Genomic DNA, 22104 nt, shown 5'->3' with positions numbered 1-22104 from the left:
TACTTTTTATTGATTTTTTTCCTCATGGTTCTTCCATACGGTAGAAAATTCATTAACCCTAGAAGGATAAAAGACAAAACCCAGATAGCAATAAAAATTAAGATGAACTGGGGCTGGCCCTGTGGCCGAGTGGTTAAGTTCGCGCGCTGCGCTGCAGGCGGCCCAGTGTTTCGTTGGTTTGAATCCTGGGCGCGGATATGGCGCTGCTCACCAAACCACGCTGAGGCAGCGTCCCACATGCCACAACTAGAAGGACCCACAACGAAGAATATACAACTATGTACCGGGGGGCTTTGGGGAGAAAAAGGAAAAAAAATAAAATCTTTATAAAAAAAAAAATTAAGATGAACTAAAAATGTGTTTGCTGATATAAATTGAGCTGATAGGCCTAAACATCTGTGAAGAATTTACATCTTCTCCTTCAGAGGGAACAATAATAATAAAAACAGCTAACATTAAGCACTAATATGTGCCAGGAACTATGTTAAACAGCTGGCATATATTATCCCATTGAATTCTGGAGTCTTAGAATAATCTACCTGATTTCAGACACGCTCCAAGAGGACAAAGAAGAGTGTAAAACAGGCAAAGAGCCGTGGGGAGAACTCAGGACAGAGCACATGCACTTCATCCAAAAGAACGACTCAAGTCCTCACTCTCAGCCTAGGCACTCTCACTGTACAAACAATCCTAACAAGCTGACCTAAACGTTCACCTTCTGAGCCCTCAGCAGATCAGAAGAGGGAGATGGGCTGCGAGGCTGAGCGCCACAAGCAGCGGTCGCCGACTAGCAAGAGAAAGGAGAAATCAACAATGAGCAGCAAACTCCTCTCAAAGATCATGGGTGTCCCGAGAACTTTAACGATGAAGAAAAGCGTATTATATGCCTAATCGGGCCCTGACGGCATCACTACTAAATATTTATTTACCAAAAGAATAACTAGGTTATATAAATAATTCAAGGCTATGAGGGTAACAGGGAGTAAGAAAAAAAAATTGCTGCGATCTGCTTAGAATGTTCTACAAAGAGAGCAACAGAACAGAGTGAACTACCACTGGGCAGTTCACTTGCAAAAGACTCCAGATGGCCAAGATTCAGCTATAGCCCATACTCCCTGTGCTGGGTGGAGCAGGAAGAAACAGCGGTTTGGGCATCACGCCAGCTACTATCCAAGCTCTGCAACCACCTTCTTCTTGCGCGCCCTTGGACAAGCCAACACACTTTCTTGTTTAAAAAACTGAGATGTGGGCCCAGGTAAGCTTTACAGTCCTTTGCATGTTTACTGTTCCACTGTAAATACTATAAGGAAGAAAACACGTATGACCACTTCTCTGAAATTCATGAAAATCGGACGACCAGTCAACACTTTCAAGAAGTGAGTTTCCCAAAGCCACAGAAATGCACTCAGCTAATATTTACAGAGGGAAGACACTTCAGCTACCTGGAGAAAAGCAGTGTTTGCACATAAGCTGTAACAGGATAGACTGGTCTTGCCAGGCTAGAATTAGAATCCCACTTTCACTTACTTCTTGCAACTGGAAACTGAGAAGAAAATTACTCCTTTCATTTCGAAGTTATTTTGGGAGACAACCTTTTTTCTAGATACACCGTAAATATTCAATTGGTACACTCTGTTGCTTTTAAAGCATAGGTATTGTACTGCTTCCTTTGAATGGAAATTTATTTTGTGGACTCCTGAGCCACAAAAGGACACCCCCACCTCCAACAAGAGCCACCACATAAACAAACAAAACGTATACTTGGGAGTGATGAAGGAAGAAGATGTGAGAATGCACTAAATCAATATTTACACCAAGGTTATTAAGCAAATCAAGATTTAGGTTGTTACTAGCATTAACTTTTTAAACTAGTTGTTCTCAGCCCTGACTGCACATCAGAATCACCTGGTACCATGTCCCATCTCCTAAATCAATAAATCCATCCCTGGGCATGGGTCCCTTTATTGAGCTGGCTAATCGAAACCAGTAAAATTCTTTTCATTCAATCTGTATCATCCTTGGCAGATTCTATTCCATTAAGAGTCAACCTGTTAATAGGCAGAAATAGCAATCAATTAAAATAAAATTTAAAAATCTGATAACCAGTGGTTTGCAGTGGGCAGAAGGTTATTACTTAATCCTTCCTGCTGCACTGAACCATTTAAACACCATTCTGAACGTAGGGTGGGAATGAGAAAAAGCCATTCAATAGGCTTGGAAATACCTGCATGAACCTAGGATGATTTTCTGAGAGCTGTAAAGCAAGGACTTATTAAACTTTAGACCTTTGTTCTGCAAATAAATACCATTTAATCCTCCCCCCACCCCCAACACATCCTACCCTCCCTTTCCCCTCCCCCTTCAGGCAAATACTCCTGCATCTGTTTTGCTTGGCAACACACACCAGCATTCCAACAGATGCCACCTGGCCACTGGGAGATGATTGCAACATATTAGGCAAAATAAGAAACCTGCTCAAAAGGAACAGCAATCTGTAGTGAGGTTTCTGTGAGCAAAGATCACGGAGCTGCGACTGGGCAACGGAGGTGGCTCCGACCCACTTCATGCCATGACCCTTCTGTGGTTGTGAGATTGAGAGGATGCTCCCAAGAGCACTCACCCTAATGGAACTTTCCACTCTCGGAGGACTCCCTCTGCTCCTCCAGCCCGGAACCTCTGCACAGGCCTCAGGTGGTCAGTTTGAAGAAATGAGGATAAACTGGCCGTGGCCACTTTATGATGCCTACAAGACTTCGGAACAAAGCATGACAACCGGTTTTTCCTTTAGTTTCAACCCACATTATAAGGGAAATTTTCAGTAGCTGAGACAAAGGACCATCTATTTCCTTTCCCATGACTTAAAAACTCTCTCCCTATCTCCTGTCTTCTCCATGAATTGAGACGTGTCCGTCTGCATCTAGTCCTCAGCCAACAAGGAAACACATGATGAACCAGAGGGCAAAAACAACGACCTCAGAAATTGGGGAAAACAGATAGAAAAACCTCTGCTCCCGGACAACACTTCTGAAGAGGCTGCCTCTCTCTGGGGGTGAGACCTGCAGGATAAATGAGCTATTTTAAAGCTGTGGATCTGCTGTGTAGCCCACACATTATTCATCAATGGACAATATGCCTTATAATAAATGCAATCTGCAAATCAGAAGCAGACTCCCTGGTGCGAAACTGCAAAAATAAATCCACCCACATCCTGGCACGACACAGGCAGCAGAAAGCATCTTGAAATAACACTCGCTTAAGGAGAATAAAAGCTTCCCGTTTTCCAGGCACTGCAACATGAAAATGACAGACTAAGTACTAAGGTTTGACAGTGTAAGTACTAAGGTTAGACTCCCCAGTAACTGGAAGAATAAATGTGTGCAGGGGGACAGCAGCCCAGGCTGGAGCCCCAGCTCTGCCACCATGTAAGGTGACACACACTACTACAATGGCCTCCCCACTCCCACCCTGCAGTCTCAGGAGGTCCCTGTGGTCCGTGAAGACACAAACAAGATCTCCTTTGCTCAAACCACTCTTGTGGCCTTCCAACCCCATGGCCTCACATTTGCCCTCCATGCGTTGCCCATCCCCATACCCATTGTGTCTTCAAAATCTACACATCTCATCCCTGTATGCCCATTTGAGCCATGCTCCCCTCCATGCTGTTCCTCCAACTCTCCAGGAACACTGGACCTCATGACCTTTGTGCTTGCTCTTCCCTCTGCTGGAATGATCTGCTCCCAGCTACCTCTACTGCTTGCTCATCATCATCATCTCAAGGAGGTCCTCCCTGGCTTCTCTGTGTAAACCCTGAACCGGCAGTGCACTGTGCCCACATCTTCCCTGTTATTCTCCATGGCACTCATCATCATCTCACAGACTGTGTTTTTACTTCTTTATTTTGCTCATCTGTCTCCCCGCTACCAGAATGTAAGCTGCGTGAGGGCTAGAGGCTTTTGGGTTTTGTTTACTGCTGTATACCCAGAACTGAGAATGCTGTCTGGCATGCAGTCAGTACTCAACGAGTTCATTTAATAAATGTTTACCATCTCATCTACTAGAAGATCATTTTTATCAGTCTCCAGGCAGCCCAACTGGGAGTTCCACCCATTCATTCAAGCAGCAAAAAAGTCCCATCTATGAGAAATAGGGAGGTTTTAGAAAATAGAAAAAAATTATGATTCCATGAGTCAGAAACACATAACCATCTCCTTCACCCCAACATTAACTCTCTCTAAAATACTCTCACAAAACAAAAACACTGAAAGAGAGATCATCAACACCTAGAACCCTCCAGTTTTTCTGCTCTACCACCAGGACAGACCTTAGGGGCAGAATTGTACTTCATTGCCTGAGCTCTTCAGATCAGGGCTGCTCATTAAAGCAAAGGCAACAGCAAGTGCGGAGTGGATCTAACAACAGATTGTCTATCATTTGCTTTAAAAAACCCAAAAAGTCCCTAATGAGTACTCGATTAAAAAAAAAAAAAAAGGTCCTGAACTTTTTTCTTCTAGATTAAGGTATGCAACCAAGCACTCAGATTTCCAAGATGAATTTTTGTTTCCTCCTAGGTCCCTTTTCACAATCTGCCTTGTCCATCAGTCACACCTACTTTTGGCTCCAAAGAGTCACAAAATGGCCTTTGCAGGATTTCAGCTGTGTCATGGTCCCCAACTCCATGCATATGGTCCCCTTACATGGTTCCCCGGATGAGGCCAATATCGCTGTTTCCTAATTTTTCTCAGTGTTCTTGAGTTAGAGCAGAAGCTCTCTGAGAGCAGTACACAGCAACGGGCCACCCTCATACGACCTCAATAACTGTCTTTCATTGTGTGGTGATTCCTCTTTTCTCAATAAAAGGATCAGCTCCTTGGGTACAGAGATAGTTCCTATACCCCTCAAACTCTAGGCATCCTTCACAAGTTTAAAATGTACGTGTAACGTAAAACATGTGTCTGCCTAGAGACTGCACATCACCTGTCCAGTGGTCCCCCTAGAGACAGAAGGCTCAGTTCCTTGGGCATTGGCTGAGCTGTGTTTGAATAACCAACTCTAGCATCACCTTTTAAGGTAACAGGTCTTCATTTGAAGTGAAACGGGATTCTAGGCTAGTGATTTTAAAAATACAAAATATGGATGAACAATTTTCTATAAATTGCAAATTAAGCTCCAAGTTAAATGGCAATCTAAATTTAGGGTATAAACACCTAACAATCAGAATTGCAGCATTTTAAAGTTTAATTATGCTAACTTCAGGAAGCCTATTTTTTTTTTAAGATTTTATTTTTCCTTTTTCTCCCCAAAGCCCCCAGTCCAAACTTGTATATTTTTAGTTGTGGGTCCTTCTAGTTGTGGATGTGGGATGCCGCCTCAGCATGGCCTGATGAGTGGTGCCAGGTCCGCGCCCAGGATCCAAATGGGCAAAACCCTGGGCCTCTAAAACAGAGTGTGAACTTAACCACTCGGCCACGAGGCTGGCCCCAGGAAGCCTATTCTTGTGACACTAAGAGTTTTCCTAAGTAAAAAACAATGATATTAAAAACTCAATTTACATACTTCACATATGTATTGGCTGAAAAGAAAATTTCAAATTTTAAAATTCTGGGTAACAAATGTACTGAAGGAAAGACTAAGGGGAGCATTCATTTCCCAAAAGGTCTAACGCCTTAGACCTGGATATAACCACACAATCACCAAATTATTTTACTAGTAGCCAGTAATCCTAAAAGCACTTCTTCTCATCCATCTGCTCTTTTTCAATGGTATGAAAAGCAAATCTACTTAAAAAGCAGAAAGTAAAAATCTCATTATAAAGGCTTCTGCTTAGATTTGTAACTTCATCTGGATTAACTCTAATATTTCAAAACACAAGAATTTTAGTACCTTTAATCTACCTTATCATTTTTAAATACTTACATGTATGAAAATCATTCTGAAGTCATATCCATGAATACTACCACCAGCAATTTGAGTATACTATTTTCAACCACAAATTCTCCCAATTTTACATATTATAATTATTTACCATTTTTACAATGCAAAAGGCACAAAGTGATGCAACTTGGGCTTGGACTTCCATGTCTTTATTGTTAATGTCTCTGTGAGATTCACATTAACGTATCTATTTTCCAGCGTAGAGGTGGGAGAATCAGAAGAGTGGCAAACCTCAGTATTTTTCTAGCATTCACTAGAACATTGACAACATAGATATGGATCTGTTAGCAAAAATAAGTAAGTAGAATCAAACGATATACTGTATGAGAAAATCATATTAATCACTATGAAAAACATCTGCTGTTTTCCTGTTTTTTTTGTGGTTCAGAAATTAATATTTTTATATGGCTGACTCTGTCCATCTTTTCTTTGTGACTTCCTTTGCTGATTCCAAGGTTCGGAATGTATCATCCTTCACAGATCTGATAGTTTTTTTTTTAACTGCTTCTTACTCTATGATGTGAAACATTTTATATGAAATTATTTAAATAATCTGAATTTAGATAAACCTTGAGCTTGTTTTAGTGCTTGGTTTGGGTTTTAGATCCAATCAACAATGTAATTTTGTTTAATGACTGTATCCATATATAAATCAATAGGGTTAATCTGAACGGTGGAAATGTGGGTTATTTTCCTGATTTGATTTTGTTAAATCAAAATGCATATTATATTTACGTGTATGTACTGTAGATAATTAATATAACAGGTCTCATATCATAATGCAGAGTAAGGATTAGCATTTTCTTGTATTAAAATGTCATTTCAAACAGAAAGCAAAGCAGAGAAATGCTTAGAATACTTATTTCTTTAGCTCCTCTTCAAGAGAGATTCTACAATGCACATACAAAGTTAACAGAGTCAAATTCTATAAATCAAGCTCACTCATCTCTGTTCGAGTCACGGCCCTACAATATGTTACAATGAAGGTGACAGATATCTGTTTAATTCCTGCTACCACCACTCAATGGCAGGAACTTAGCATCTCTGTCCTCGGCCTGGCCCAGGCACGTGCTTACAGAACAGCTCTGTGGAAGGCAGGCAAGGAAGGAAGGAATTCATTCAATGCCACATTTGATGGGAAAGACAAGAATTGCCGATGCCAATAAACACACCCAAAAATTCTTCAACGACATTTCACATTAAAAAACAATTTGTTGAAACTTGCTAATTGTGACCAAGGAAATTCCTGGGCAAACATAGCAACCACATCACTAGCAGTCACTTCTACCTTTAGTCTTCCAAACAAGGCCCCTCCCACTGACCCACTGAGACAAATCCCGGTCATCTTTCCAGATCTGGTTCCAATCTTCCCCTCCATGACATCATTCCTGTCCATCACAATCCACAGTGTCCCATTGCGTGTGTAAGCAATCTGTCACCCCTCACTTGTGCTGGGTACCCGCTGTCAGGAACCAATGCTTCCACTAGGTCTGCCTCATCTCAGCTGTCCTGTCTGCTGAACCAAAAGCTCTAGAAGCCAGGCTTCCCAACCTTTTACAGTTCCAACACCAAGAAGTATAGCGCACATGCACATACACGAAGTATGCGTGCAGTATTGTTCAAAAATAATTATTTCACACTTGTGAGATAAAAAGAATATTCTCTGTAATTGCAAAAATAATGTTCTCAGTATCTTTAAATAGAAAGGAATTGGCTTACGTAATTCCTAAGGAACCTCACAGCTCTGTAAGTTTATGAATATAAAACAGTAAATGACTTCCGCATATATAAGCTGGAGAAAAATGCCATATTGCAAAATACAGGAGCATCTCTTTTTAATATAATTTCAAACAAGGGTGCAGGTAGGCCCTTCGGCACACTGTGTTTATGTAAAACTATAATTCATTGCTTTGTCCCTTGCTACAGCATCGGGGTGCCTTAATAATGCATACTAATATGGAGAATACTGTATCAGGATTAAAAAAAAAGAAGGCATGGTTTCTACTAGGATAAGAGGATAAATCAATGTAAATATTAAAATTGCATTAAAACGTTTAAAGTTTTATAACAATTTAGTATCTTTTTCTTGCAAATGGAAAAGCACAATCAGTTCATACTTACTGAACTGATACCAAGCATTTTCACTCATGAGGAAGATGACACAGAAGAACCCCAGAGCCGCGCTGTTACCATGCAGTGTTCAACTTGGGCTAACTCGTTAGGAAAGTCAGAGAGAGCAGTTAGTTCCGCAATAGAACACCTAGCCGGAAAATCTCCCTGCTTTGAAGAAGTGCTAGGTTTTTTGGTTGGAGCTTAATATAACATTTCTGTTATATTTCAACATTTCTGCTCACCTCAGCTTTTATATCCAACTCAAAAAATCTGGACCAAACCACCATTTTTCCTTCTTCAAGACTTAAATATCAATTACATATTTTAAAAGAATATGAAAAAAATTCTCAAGAAGTATGATTTATTATGAAGCTTTAAAAAGTCTTTCAAGGAAATGGATGAGTTATGACATATGTGGGTCATTAAAGATATTTTAAAAGTCTATCCATTCTGGATTGATCTAGAGAAAGAAAAACTGTAAACCTACCAAACTTAACACTGAATACACCTAGTAACATCCCTTCCCCATCCCAGCCCCCTAGAAAGATATACACGACATAATGAAAGATCACAGGTTGAAAGCAGATGCCTCAGTGTTATTATGTGGGGGGAGTAAAAGCCACTTAACTCCCTTTGATCTGTTAAAATTAAGTCACAGAAGAAGGCTGTGTAAATTCCAGAGAACCTGTGAAAGGCACCTTTGCTAGAGGAAACACTAGTGTCTCTCCCTCGCTGGAAGAATTTCCTCACTTTCTGCCTAGGAGTATATGGCACAATACTTAACACTAAAATGAACATGGAGTTGTTTCAAAGAACAGGTAGTCAGGGCAGGCACTTAAAAGAACTGACACCAAGTATTTCAACACTAAATGTAACAACAACAGTCAAACTAAAGAAAAGAGGGCCCCTTCCAACTCTATTTTGATACTTTCACTTCATTTTATTTCATGACGTCTCCCTTCACATTAAGCACTTTATTCAAAAGTGTCAGAATAGTCCATGGTTCTAAAATGATCAGGGTATAAAAAGCAGGCTTCTTGAAATTCAATCTACTCCATCCTCTATCTTGAAAGCTAAACTTCCTGTTAAAACGTGGTGATGCCTAGAGACCACCAAAGTGTCAATCCAGAGCACAAAACTAGCCAGGACATCAATGATTTACTCTCAGGCCCACTCATGCCAGGCCACCTGTTTCACTTACTTAACTCTCTTATATTCCTCTGTAACCTGGTGTGCCCAAGTAAGCTGTAATGGAATAATAAACAAGAGTTCAACAAGGAAAATCCATTGAGAACATTATGCATCCATGACACATACTGAGTCAAAATTAGTTCTAAGAATCTTTCAATAAGTTCATTTGCTCAGAAAATCACAGACATCCTGCAATACATATTTTAGATACTATTTTCAACACTCTATCCTTTTAGGCCTTTTTAATCTTTAAACCGGGGCTGGGTACACGCAGCAGGTGGATGTCCTGGCACTCTCGCTTGTGCGGGCCATGGAATACTATGCTGCCTGGTGTGAATCAAGGAAACTGGATGATCACAGACAGGACACTAAACCTCTCAATAATCACCAGCCAATTCTGGATTGGGTTTCCCAAGCTTCTTTTGGCTTTTACAGTGGAAACTTAGATATTCTGGTATTCATGCATTCAAAATCAACAGTTTCAACGCCATCCATGAATTTCCTGTCTTTTCCTCATTATTGCAACTGTTTTGGTAGTATCATTAAGAGTTAAAAAAGATCAGTGTATTTAGGGCAGTAAGCTATCTCAGCAGTAATAACATTCAGTTAATTACTTTTATTTAAAAAAATCTGCCTTATCATTTCAAGTTGCACAAATCCATTTCGATTAGCCTCACTTAGTTCTAAACCATCAACCCTATAGAGACCCCCCAGCATTTATTAACTTTAAGGATCATTCTTACATCTTAAATTTTACATTCAAGATTTCTTCTGGTATTGTGAAGTTTTATGTAGAGATAATAATTCTTATTAACGTGTATTATAAAATTATACATTTATCTCTGCCTCCAGGCTTAGCCAAGAAAAGCAGCTGCAGCATTTATGAAAATCCTCTAAAAGACAATATCTAATAAGGCCTATTCCCCGCTACTGCCTCCATTTGTAAATCACACAGTATGGAAATTTCGTACAGATAACATAAGACTGCTGCTCAAAAGTCTCAGCCTACAAGAAGGAAAAGTAAACTTAACCGCTGGAAACATTATAGCAAAATGACAGGGTAAAAACACAACGTCTGAAATCCCAGCCGAAATAAATGTTTCAAAGTTTCAAAATTCAATGCAGCAAATAAATTAAAGACCCTTTGCTACAATGCACAGCTGGGCAATGAATTCAAGGCTTTTCAAGGACTGCCTCATCACAGGGTGGTGTCGAGGCTCTGTGATGCTGATTATCCAATGGACAAAGGCTCAGGAAAGATGAGATGACAGCAGAAAGGACATCAAAGCTAGTTACTAAAGTAAACACTTCCAAGTATGCCTTAAATTCATGTTGCTCTGTGTCTAATGCTATGCTGACCAAAAACTGATCGCTCACAGTTAACCTAATTACCTTCCTTGAAGAAAGATTTGTGCATTACACATATTTGGTTAAAAAGGAAAAATCTCAACATGAACACCAACCCGGTACTTCCATATATGCTGCCTCATTTAAACCTCACCATAAACCTGTGAGGGGGACTTTTTTTTTTTTTTTACCAGTGAGACAGCACGCTCAGAGAGGGGGGTGTAACTCCCCCAGGACATGTCAGTAAACTACCAAGCCTGGCTCTGTGGGCCTCCAAAGCTGCCTCCTTCTCTCCATCAGGCCAGTGCTGTAAGGCACCAATGGAGTTACCATCTTCAAAATTTTCAGCAAGAATGTGAAATTCTCATTATACACACACGAGGTGATATGATAGTATACTAGTTATCACACCTAGACAGTGTCACGTACCTTCATGGGAAACAGTGTAACAGCACTGTTTCACATGCTAGTTGGGAGGGAGGAGTGAGACAATGCTTCGGCATTGTTATAGTTATGGGGACTAAGCAAAATCAACCAGGGCACTCTCCAAATGGTGAAGTGCCACAGAAACATGAGCCACCACTGCAAGTCCTACGTGCCTGTGTGTAAAAACCCACACTGGTGTCAACCCTGTGGACTGCCTATACTTTTCAAAACATCCCTGGGGGGTCGGCCCCCTGGCTGAGTGGTTAAGTTTCCGAGCTCCGCATTGGCGACCCAGGTTTTCCCCGGTTCGGATCCTGGGCGGGGACATGGCACAGCTCTTCAGGCCATGCTGAAGTGGCATCCCACATAGAACAACCAGAAGAATCTACAACTAGAATATACAACTACGTATTGGGGGGCTTTGGGGAGAAAAAAAAAAAAAAAGATTGGCAACAGATGTTAGCTCAGGTGCCAAACTTTAAAAAAAAAAAAATCCCTGAAAACAGTTGAAATTTTGTTAAATGATACTGAAATATTCTCATATATGACCACACTAAAAGAGATTACTACTATATCCAAGAGAAAAAAACTTTTACAGAATCCATTCAGAAACCCAAGTCAATGAAAGGAATTTAGCATGTTTCTTACCCCTTACAACGCTGTTGTGTTTTTAAATAAAGGAGTGGTTTATACATACAATATTCATAGAAGTATTTTTTTAGGATGAAAAAGAGACACCAACTAAAAATAATGTTGAAATTTTTCTATATAGTAAAATCACTTTCTCTGAAAGAGATTCAAACTAAAATCTACCCAAATAAAAATAGTTTTGGTATTCTTTTGTTGTTCAGTAAGACAAAATCTTAATTACAAAACATTACTACATTACACTACTTCTGTGAAGTGTTATGTCCATTGAGAGGGCACAGGGAAAAGTCTGGAGAACCTGGGACGGAACTAAAGAAGGAACGGTCCCTTAGGAATACATGTAGTGGTGTTAGAATACCTGGTTTTGCCCCCACAGGCCCTCCTCCCTCTGTTTATGTTACGAGCTCTGTGTCAGCAAGAAACTGAGACAGCCTCTGAAATTTTCCAAGTGCCTCGTGTAATGTTATATATACACAGTGGACCTTAAACACCTAACGACATTAATGGGATTAGAAAACTGGCTCCCGAAGCTTGTAAAACACAGAGCCTCGCAGTTATTACGCATGAAACCTTGCTAAAGAGGACACAAAAGCTGATAAACAGGGGTCCAACATCCTCGGAATAACTCTAATGCAGTGAAGCAGCTCATAACCAAACCAAATAACTCAAAAACTAAGAAAATAACTAAAGCATTCATTAAATGACTGTAAATAATGCCACAAATTGAACTGACATTTTCTAAGAACTCTGAAATATTATAATTGATTTCTAACTGATGACTCCAAGAACCAATTCTACTTCACCGAAGGTGTCAGACCCAGTGGAATACTGATCATCACAAAGGGGTTCCCATGCATTTTTTTTCTAGGAATCTAGCTGGTTAACATTTTTTGGAGTCATGATGCATTTCAGATTTATTCACAACAGGCTGTCTGGGAGACACAGAGAAAAGTACTCAACAAGTTAACCTTGCAATAAGGCCTCAGGCATAGACTATGAAACCTGAGCACATTCGTAAAAGGAATCCTGAGTGGTTTTCTCAATCAAGAATGATTTCCTGACATCATTCAAAAACCAGACCGCAACAGATTTTTAATTTTTGAATGTAAACTAATAATGAAATGCCTTTCTGACCGAAGCAGCAGATATTCGAAACGTCAAAAAACCTTGGTGGCAGCCAGACTGTAGACGCCCAAGCGAATGTTTTCCCTCAAGATAAATAAGGCCGTGGCAGCTGCTCCCTACACTTAACACCCCTGCCCGTATGAAACACGTACAAAGTGTTGAATGGAGCAGACAGTTTTGTTAAGGGACAAGTTTTGTTTTGTTTCTTAAGAAAAAATTTTTGCTTAAATAAAAACTCCAGCTTCTTACCAATAATTTATTATTATTTATGTATGTGTACAAAAATACAAATATGAAAATGAAAACTACTGTGCACTAGATAGAATTTATTTCAAGAAAAGTTCTTTATTCTAGAACTTAAATACCCAAATTTGAAGAAATTTGTTTTCCACAATGGTAGTCCTTGCAAGATACAACAGCCCCTATATGTAAAGTAAGCATAATTTTTAACATATTCTATTTGTTTTATAATTACATTAGAAACACCACACCAAATAAGACTTTAATTATATAAACCCATTTGTCCTCGACATCTAACTGCAAAAGGACTTAAGTTTTTGGTAATATAATTGAATAGTTATCAAGACTTGAGGAAATGCATTTTGTTTCTTCATCTTCCTGTAGCAACTGGTCCAAATTCAACTGGAATTGTGTTGCCCAACAAAGCCTGGGACCACCGAGATGGTAGTTTTCTGGAGCAAAGGTGAGAAGCTACTATTAGACCAAAATTCTATTGCAAGTTCTACCACGGCATAAAAATGGTATTGGTTCAGACCAAGAAAACGCACTCAGATACTTCCTAATAAAACGGTTAGACATAATCAAAGCAAAGGGTTTATGGAAGGGAAAAGAAGAAGAAACAGTTACATAACATCAAGAAAAAGATCACATCAGCCTTTAGTATCTGATTACACCTTCAAGATGGTAAAAACCAATGATGGAGCAGTGATCAAGTTTACTTGAACGGCCAAAAATATTTCTCAACACAAAGAAACAAAAGATGATACAATTCTATAGTAATACTCAGCCATCCACTTTGAAAAGTCACAATTCACAACTGAAACCCAAAAAGAGCCCCCCCCCCCGGACATTTCACAAATATATCCTCAAACCAGTAATCACAGGAAATTCAGGGGAAAAAAATCCAATTCAAAATATAAAGAGCTTGTTCTTGAAAAAAGAACTCAATGGCTGGTGATTACCAGTAAAAGAAAGGTAACTGATGAAACTGTTCATCCCACCATAAACTATGAAAGCTGCAAAGTCATCATTTGCCTGGTGGAGTTGGCAGCTGTCTTTCTGTACTCCATTTCACTGAAAGGGAGAGAATAAGAACACAGGAGCAATAACGGCCAAAACCTGTTCTAGGGCATCTGTTTCCACAGCTGGAGACAGGGCACTTACCATTCTATATACAGCACCCTGGCTTAGACACTCAAGTGGGCAGTGTTAAGTTGCATGGCCATACAGTCTGACCATTAACAAGTCCCAGTCAGTTTTGCCTAGCCTTGGCCCATAAGTCGATCTGCTTCAAAAACACATTTCTTATTGTTCCACAAATGTGACTACTCTTGTTCAGTATTATTTAACAAGGCAAAAAAACCCAAGACAATAAATTATATAACAAGGGCTGACCCTCTACAGAAAAAAGACCGCTAAGAAGAATTGGTCAAACTTTATGTGTATTCTTAATTAAGACACTAGACAAGATTTTGCAGTATTCACTCACCTTTAATCAGAACTGATTATTTTTAAAAGTGTTGTCACAGACTATATTTGCAAGCAGCTTTTAAACCCATTTCCAACATCAACATGTTGGAGCACTGGTAGATTCATTTAAAGTAATAAATTTTTAAAATTCCTTCATTCAGAAGCGGGGGGGAGGAGTGGGGGATGTTTGGATTTTCAAAACAGAGTTACTTGACTTCAACCACCTAAAGAAAAGATATTTTGTGAAAAGCTAACTACTTTCATGGATCTCTACCAAGCACTGGACCACAAATCATAGTCTTAAAACTCGGCCAAACATTAAGTTACACTGCCCTGAAGCAAGGAAACTCCCAGAAGGGAGGAGGATGAAGTTTATTTTAATTACGCTGCAGAATAAACTTTCTGGGCTTGAATCAGTCCCTTCCCCTTCCGACCGGCCGTCACATGTAACGCACGCTGACTTACCGGGGCTCCGGCCACCGCGGAACCAGGGCTGGTGGCATTATTCTCCTCGGGATCCTGGAGAGCTTCTTCTGGCCCCCGAGTCACAAGAATTCTAAAATGCTGTTGCCCCGCGTTTTGATCTTGCCTGATCTTAAACGTGCAGCCCTGACCCTGTGGCGTCCTTTCCACGGAATTCGCCCTGTGGATTTCGGGAGCCACCCTGCGGCCCCGAGGCGGCGTCTCCGGGTGTCCCCGCTCTTCCGTGGGGCTCCCGCGCTCCGCTCGGGGCTGCGTGGGGTACGAGGTGCTCCTTTCCAGCCGGATACGGGGATACCTCACCAACCTGTCCCCCTTCGTGCCGGTGAAACCGAAGTTGAAGTCGCCGCCCAGCCCCGGCGCGCCTGGTTGCGGCTGCTGCAACTGGAAGACAAAGCACCGCTTCCCGGAACTTCCAGAAGCATCTGGAACGTGCTGCAGGGACCAGCGCCGGGGCTCGGGCGCCGCAGGGCCGCTCTGGCCGTCGGCCCCGAAGGGCGTCAGCCTCACCTGGCGCACGTCGGCGCTGGAGGCGCGGTGCTGGATGCGGAGCCCGGCGCCCTCGGGCCCCCGGCGGCCCTGCGGCTCGGCCTCCTCGCTGCCCTCGGCAGCCACGGGGCCCAGCGCTCGGCGGCCGCACGTGCCGTTGACCTGGGGGCCCGCCACCCTGGCTGCCATCGGAGGCGAGCTCTCGGGGGCCTTGGGCTCCGGGGGCCCCGCGTCGCCGTCCGGGCCCTCGGGTGGCACGCACCCGTCGGGGGCCCCGTCGGCCGCCTTGCGCTGCAGCGAGATCTGCACCGACGAGCTGCGGGTGGGACGCGCGTCGACGGGGCTCAGGAGCTGCGGGATGAACATGGACGTGCTTCGTTTGAGCGCTCCCACGCCCTCCTGCAGGCCGCCGCCGCCGTCCTCCGCTCCGTTCTGGGCGAAGGGGTGAGGGCCGCTCCTCCGCGGGAGGGTGTGGAATGCCATGAAAAAGTCGTCTTCTCTCTCCTGGTCTAGGATCTCTGATTCGGGGGCTGTGTTGCTGCGCCCAGAGCCAAAATGAAACCGAAGCCGATGGGCCATGGTGCCCAGGGGGGCAGGGAGGGACAAGGCGAGCGGCAACAACAAGCCCGGCGCTGCCAGAAGTCAAAAACTAAAGACACAAACTCCAAGAAAAAGTGTCCCATCTGCCAAACCGTTAGCACTGCGGCACCAAGAGCGACAGATAGCAGAAATAACCCAAGTGGCAAGCGGCATTCCAGGCATGATTGGATAAGAGCAAAAAGCTCTCATCCACACTGTGACAGAGGGTAGGATGGCCAGAACCACATGACCGCGGTCTCCCCCTCCAATGCCAGCTTGTGGACTTAGTGGAGTTTTCCCCCCTCTCGCTCTCATTTTTTTTTTTTAAACAGCAAGAGCCTGAAACAGCACCTTCCCAGCTGCTGCTTTTCCATCAGACAGGAGTGGCCCCAGCAGGGAGCTCTCACAGCTGACTAAGGCAGCAAACACACTCCGAGCCACGCTGCTATAAATCTACACCGCATCACATTCACAGGACAGTGCCTTCCGAACAAAGCGGGGCACCCGGACTCTCTAACCAATACGAGAGGCCGGGCCTGGAACACACGGCACCACAGCGTCTCCCCGCCTCCCCACCGAACCGAATAATCACAAGTAAAAACGCCTGGTCTGCAGGAAAACCCTTTCACAAGCATCGGATGTTATGTTTCTCTGTTATTTATGATATCACCACCCTACCACGATGGAATGCAAACCAATAAAACGTACTATAAATACGATTACACGCCCCACAGAATTAGCGTCCCTTTAATGCTAAATAATTAGAACATGATCTGCAAGGAACAAAATAGCTAAGTGGAAGGGGCACGACTTACAGCACCGCCAGCGAGCGGTCTGTCTCCTGCTAGTACAACATTTTTCATTTAAAAGATGCATGTATGAGGCAGTCTTACGCATAATATGATTGTCAGACAGGGAAGTACTGGAGAAAAGGAACCCAGCTGGAGAAAACATTCCCGCCCATATGCCAGATAGGAGAAAAAATCACCACCACCATCCCCCCATAAAAAGGAAGGAAAATTGAAGAAGGGTGTGCATGTGGTTTTCGTAGTAAGTTAACTTAAATACCATACAGAAAAGAGGCTGCCCAGAGCTGCCTGTTTTCCAGTAAGAAGTCAGCAATATTACTGCCATTGCGATACCAACATGGAATCCTGCTATTTTTGTGACAGGCCCCTTTCTGGCCCTTCTTACCTAAGAAATAAAAGTAGAAGTCCACGTTCAAAAAACTGTCATCAGATTAGTAGTTAACTTGGATATATTCTGTGTGTTTTAAACTTACTATTTTCCATGATCCAGAAACATCAGTTATTTAACAAAGAGGTTTATTTAGGAGGGAGTAAAAAATAGGAAGGGAAAATACCAAGCTGCAAACAGTGACCAAAAGTTTATTTTAAAATCTGCAAAGCATGACATTGTCAACAGCTCTGGAGTCGAGGGTGTGGAGGATTAACCCTGTGTTTACATACACCCAAACCTGTTTTCTAAAGGCATGTGTTTTAAATGCCAAAAATGATCTCTATGAGAGAAATGGAAGTTAGCTTGTTTAGTGCTGAAACTGCCCAAGTACCACTACAGTCACTATTGTCTTCACTGGATTAACAGCCAACAAAGAGAAAAACACTACTACCAGCATTCACTGCACAGTCACAATGGCCTGGGGCAAAGCGAAGTCTTTCTGTCATGAAACAGCTTTTCAGTGAAAGTCTGTATTCACACAGGATTTCTAAGAGCTCTGTGTTCAAAGCCCTTTTTTGGTTTAGAAGTATAGTTTAGGGCCCATGGCAAGGTCATCTCAACAACACTCATTGTTTTAGATAACAGAAATGGGAAACAAATTTTTTTTTTTTTCAGTGAATTTCTCTTAATGGAAGAAAATGAAAGAATGAATGAAAACACCTCTGACAAGAGGCAGTTTTTCCTCAGACGTAAGCCTTTCTTCACCGTGAAGAAGTGTTAGTGTACTCAACCAAGGAGAGAATAAGAATTAGTCAGCAAATGCCTCTGTGCCTCCAGGGACTTCCAGTTACTCCAGTGAACACTGCCTAACTCAGTCTTCGCTGCATGGGAGACGGAGGGCTACGAACTGTCTCCTCAGCGGAATCTCTCATTGAATTTAACAAGAAAGTAACTTCAGACACACAGCAAAAATGATTTCAATTTAGTTACTCAAAACTGCTAATTATCCCCCAAGGTATAAAATGTTGAGTTCCATGCAAAGCCACCAAGAAAGAACCCATATATTTTAATAAGAAAGAGATCGGGATGGTAGGCCAGAATCTGTTGGCTTTCTGATTTGCAGAATACCAAGCACAGGAGATGAAACACACTCCCAGATTCTACAATTGGGGAGGGGGGGGCGGGGAGGGGGGCCTGGCCATTTGCCACCACTGGCCTGAGACTTAGGAGACCAGAAGGTTCCACCCTGGAGCTTCCACTGACTCGTGTGTTTAAATTATGTAAAGGATCTAGACTTCAAGTCTCTCGTTTGCAGAGACGAGGAGTGAAATGGGTTGTCTTATAAGGCTCCTCCAGATCAAATATTCTATTAAACTCAAGCTATTCAAAAACTCAAGAGTTTCAGCTGAATTTTGCAGAATGGTTCATAATAACATTCCGTTTAACAAAATAATAGACATAAGTTACAGGGCAAGCAAATCTGAGTACAACTGACTTACTGAGTTATAATACCACTTCTGAGAGTGCCTTGAAAGCTTACACGTAATATTCCTTGTCATAGTCAGAACACTTGGTTGATGGGTACTTGATATATACTTTCTAGTTAGTTAAATCTGGAAAAATGCTTTAAGCCAGATTTGCTTCTGAAATTTCATTTCTAAAAGATATCTAACATATATCAGTTATGTGTATATATAAAAAATATACTTTATAGAGAGAGAGATATATCTATACCTCTACCTATCTATCAATCTATACAGAAAATGTTAGTTTGTATCAGTTTTATGCCTCAGTAACATCTTTGGTTCTTTAAAGATACTTCCATGAATTTCCCTTGAGAAAATAACACTTTTAAATACAGCTTAATTTTACCTGCTAAATTTAGATTCACTTTTTGCTAGATATTGTTAATTAGATTTTTGTTTTCCCAAAGAGAATTGCCATAGATTCATTACTGCATGTGTCACAATAGTGTAGTCTGGCTGATACTTAAAAACCCTGAATGGTTGTTTTCCTGTGTGAGGGCCTCTTTACAGACTTCCTTCTGTTCTGTATTCCCTACAGAGGAGCGTAAATATATGGTTTGTATAGCACCAGCGTGACTTTCACTAACATTAACTATGATAAAAACATACATCTACACAAATAAATTTTGCCCTAGCCATACAAAAATAATTGTTAGAACTTTGAACATTAAACTAGCAATGGGACAAAAATAAGTCTTTTTGAGCCGCATACATACTTTCAGAAGCACAACATAAATAGAGAGTTTTAAAGATGCTGCTCTAAAAATTCAGTTTTTAAAAAATGAAGCAATAATTGAAAATTGGGACCACTTACCAATCTGTTTTCATCAAATACTTCAAATAGGAGTCTGTGATTAGATGGGTTTACCTATAAGGAACAAATAGTATTTCAAAAAGGGGCAGAAATAATTCAAAGGATGAAATAAGAGACAGAAATAGCAATAACACACCCAAATCAATTGTGTAATATGAACAATTAACCTACTCTTCTGGAAATCCTATATCTACTAAATCAAGTTTTCTATTTTGGTTTCTATATTATTCTACACCTATCATTTAGGCATATCAGAAGAAGAAAATGCTTTTAGCTGGTTTTCTAACCTCAGGAAGAATAATTCGAAATAGTTTTAAAGAGTTTCTAAATCTCCTCTACAAAAGGCACCCTCATACTTGTAAACCAAGGCCACCTCCTCACAAGGGTCTACGCTTGAGGAAATCTCTTGGGCCTAGTAATACTAGCAATGACAAAAATAATGAAGAAAATAGTACAAGTAGCTTTTTACTATTGTGTGCTTATTTTTTAGGAAATATCTCCTTATTAAGTATCAAGACACATGATCTCATTTAATCCTCGCAGCAACCCTATGATTTTTAACTGTCACCCCAATTTTACAAAGGAGGAGCTGGTTCTCGAGGGTGAAGTAACTTGCCCAAGAGCCCACATCTAGTATGCAGAGCAAATAGGACCCCAACCAGGCCTGGCCTGCTTGTCTCCAACAGCCCACGCTCTGAACCATTACTGATACAAAGAAATGAAAGCTGTCTCCACTTCAAGCAACTGTGGGGTCAATGTCAGAGCTACTGGGCTTTCAATGTCTTTTTGTTTTTTTCTGTCTCTTTACCAAAACCTCACCAAAATAGCAGGAATCATCATTTGGACTCCAGTATCCTTTAGTTAAGTACCAACCATGTGTGAGACATGGTGGTGGGGTGTTCTTGTTTATGTCATCGCATGTAAATCCTGGAAACAGCCACAGCCCTATGAAGTGAGGACTTCCCTCTCCTACCTGAGAGATAAGGAACCCACAGAGAATGCAAGATCTCAGGTGGTTTTTCCAGGGTCACAAAGGCTGTAAGTGGTAGAGCCAGATGTGACCCAGGTCTACTGTCATTAAGTCTTGGCTGCTTCACAATGGAAAGTAGAATGAAATAACGTTTGACGGTACAGCCCAGAGCACCACTTGTGCTTCTGGCGCCTTTGCCTGCCCTCAGCCTAATGATGGAGCAAGCAGTTGGACGGGGGGTTTAGCGTCTGTCTGTAACCTCTATGAAGGGTTGTGCTGCTGACCAACGCATCCACGGGCTGTGGCAGGAGCTCACACGCAGTAGGCACTCAAGAAAGACTTGTGGTATAAATAAACAAAACCTTTTTTTAAAAAAAGTCAAGAAAAATAAAGTTTACATATGTCGATAGCCAAGATAAGTTGAAAAAAATTTTGGATGTACTAAAATTGACATAAATGCGGCCAAGGTGTTAAACTGAAAGATGTCTAAGTAATCTGGATTTTTACAAGTGGAAAGCTCTATCTGAGAGTTAACTCAGGGCCAATAACATCTGTCTGTCCCCATTAGCTTTTCAGTCCTTCATGAAGTAATTTAGAATACATCTGGTAGAGACTACACATAGAATCTCACCAAGTATTAAAATATCAATGCCATATTTCAGCTCTGAACACAATAGAAAGCAGATGTGCTATACAGTGATCTCAGTATGGAACATACAAAATCCCATTCAAAGGAAGAAATCAGGACCAGTTATAATGGGGCTAATGGTAATATCGTTCTCCGGAAATCGACACTAACCGGATCTCACCTAGAGCATTTCTGGAGATAAAGTAGTTCTTAATATCACCGCTATACAGTTATAACATATTCATTTTGAAGAGAAAAAACCCCTTTCTTTCCATTAAATAGCAGACTAGTTTATTATTTCCAAAATTTCAGTATAAAAAAGCCCAGCAACAACCACAAAACCTCACTAAACAGTAAGCTCTGTGAATTCAGAGAATTCAGTCATTTCTACACATAGCTATTCTAGATAGTAAACAGAAAAGGCTGAGAAATTTTACCTAATTCAGTGATATTTAAACTCCAGAAGTCACGTTATGCTACACACATACACTCACACTAAATATCTGAATTACAAAGATTTTCCTTCCTAAATGGAACATGATTGGTAATTTTTAGGCTTCTTTTTAATCACGTTGCCTCTATTGTTTTATTTTATCTCTAAAATAATGTATACCCCATGTCTCATAGACTTAATTAAGCTATCATTTTAATAACATTTCTTTGAGTAGAAAAGCTAAAATATGGTATTTGGGTAACTTTTCTTACTTCCCTAAAACATTATTTTCTTACTAGTTATAATCTTTGAAAATTTGGGACACATTAGGAGGCTACCCAACCATTTCTCAAACTAAAAGGAATTTCACAATAAAAATCTGACAGCTTTTGCTCACCAGGAATCTATCATGATAACATATCAATCTACTTATCAACAACAATTATTACCAAAAAATGAAAAACTTACTCTAAAATAAAATTCTTCATTCCATTTTGGGTTCAGCGTCTGGAAGAG

The 22104-nt window shown here is 41.1% G+C and overlaps 1 protein-coding gene across 48 annotated transcripts in view; it reads right to left on the bottom strand.

Moving 5' to 3' along the window:
* Positions 1-22104, bottom strand: part of NEDD4L (NEDD4 like E3 ubiquitin protein ligase) — a 342576-nt gene that overhangs the window by 128880 nt on the left and 191592 nt on the right. For 39 of the 48 annotated variants that reach the window (XM_070627765.1, XM_070627737.1, XM_070627741.1 and 36 more), the window contains 2 exons: positions 22057-22095; positions 19558-19611 (listed from right to left, as the gene is read on the bottom strand). Coding sequence is in view for 11 of the 48 variants with exons in the window: in XM_070627737.1 (XP_070483838.1) it covers positions 19558-19611; positions 22057-22095 (93 nt within the window). In the remaining 37 variants the exon portion in view is untranslated. Of the gene's footprint in view, positions 1-14955; positions 15561-19557; positions 19612-22056; positions 22096-22104 lie in introns of those variants that run through there. The other 9 variants (XM_008539565.2, XM_070627736.1, XM_070627734.1 and 6 more) reach the window with 8 other exon arrangements.

The sequence above is a fragment of the Equus przewalskii genome, chromosome 7 (genome assembly GCF_037783145.1).
Source record: "Equus przewalskii isolate Varuska chromosome 7, EquPr2, whole genome shotgun sequence".
Classification (NCBI taxonomy): Eukaryota; Metazoa; Chordata; class Mammalia; order Perissodactyla; family Equidae; genus Equus; species Equus przewalskii.
The sequence above is the reverse complement of the archived record's forward strand: the minus strand, read 5'-3'. Positions and strand labels throughout refer to the sequence as shown.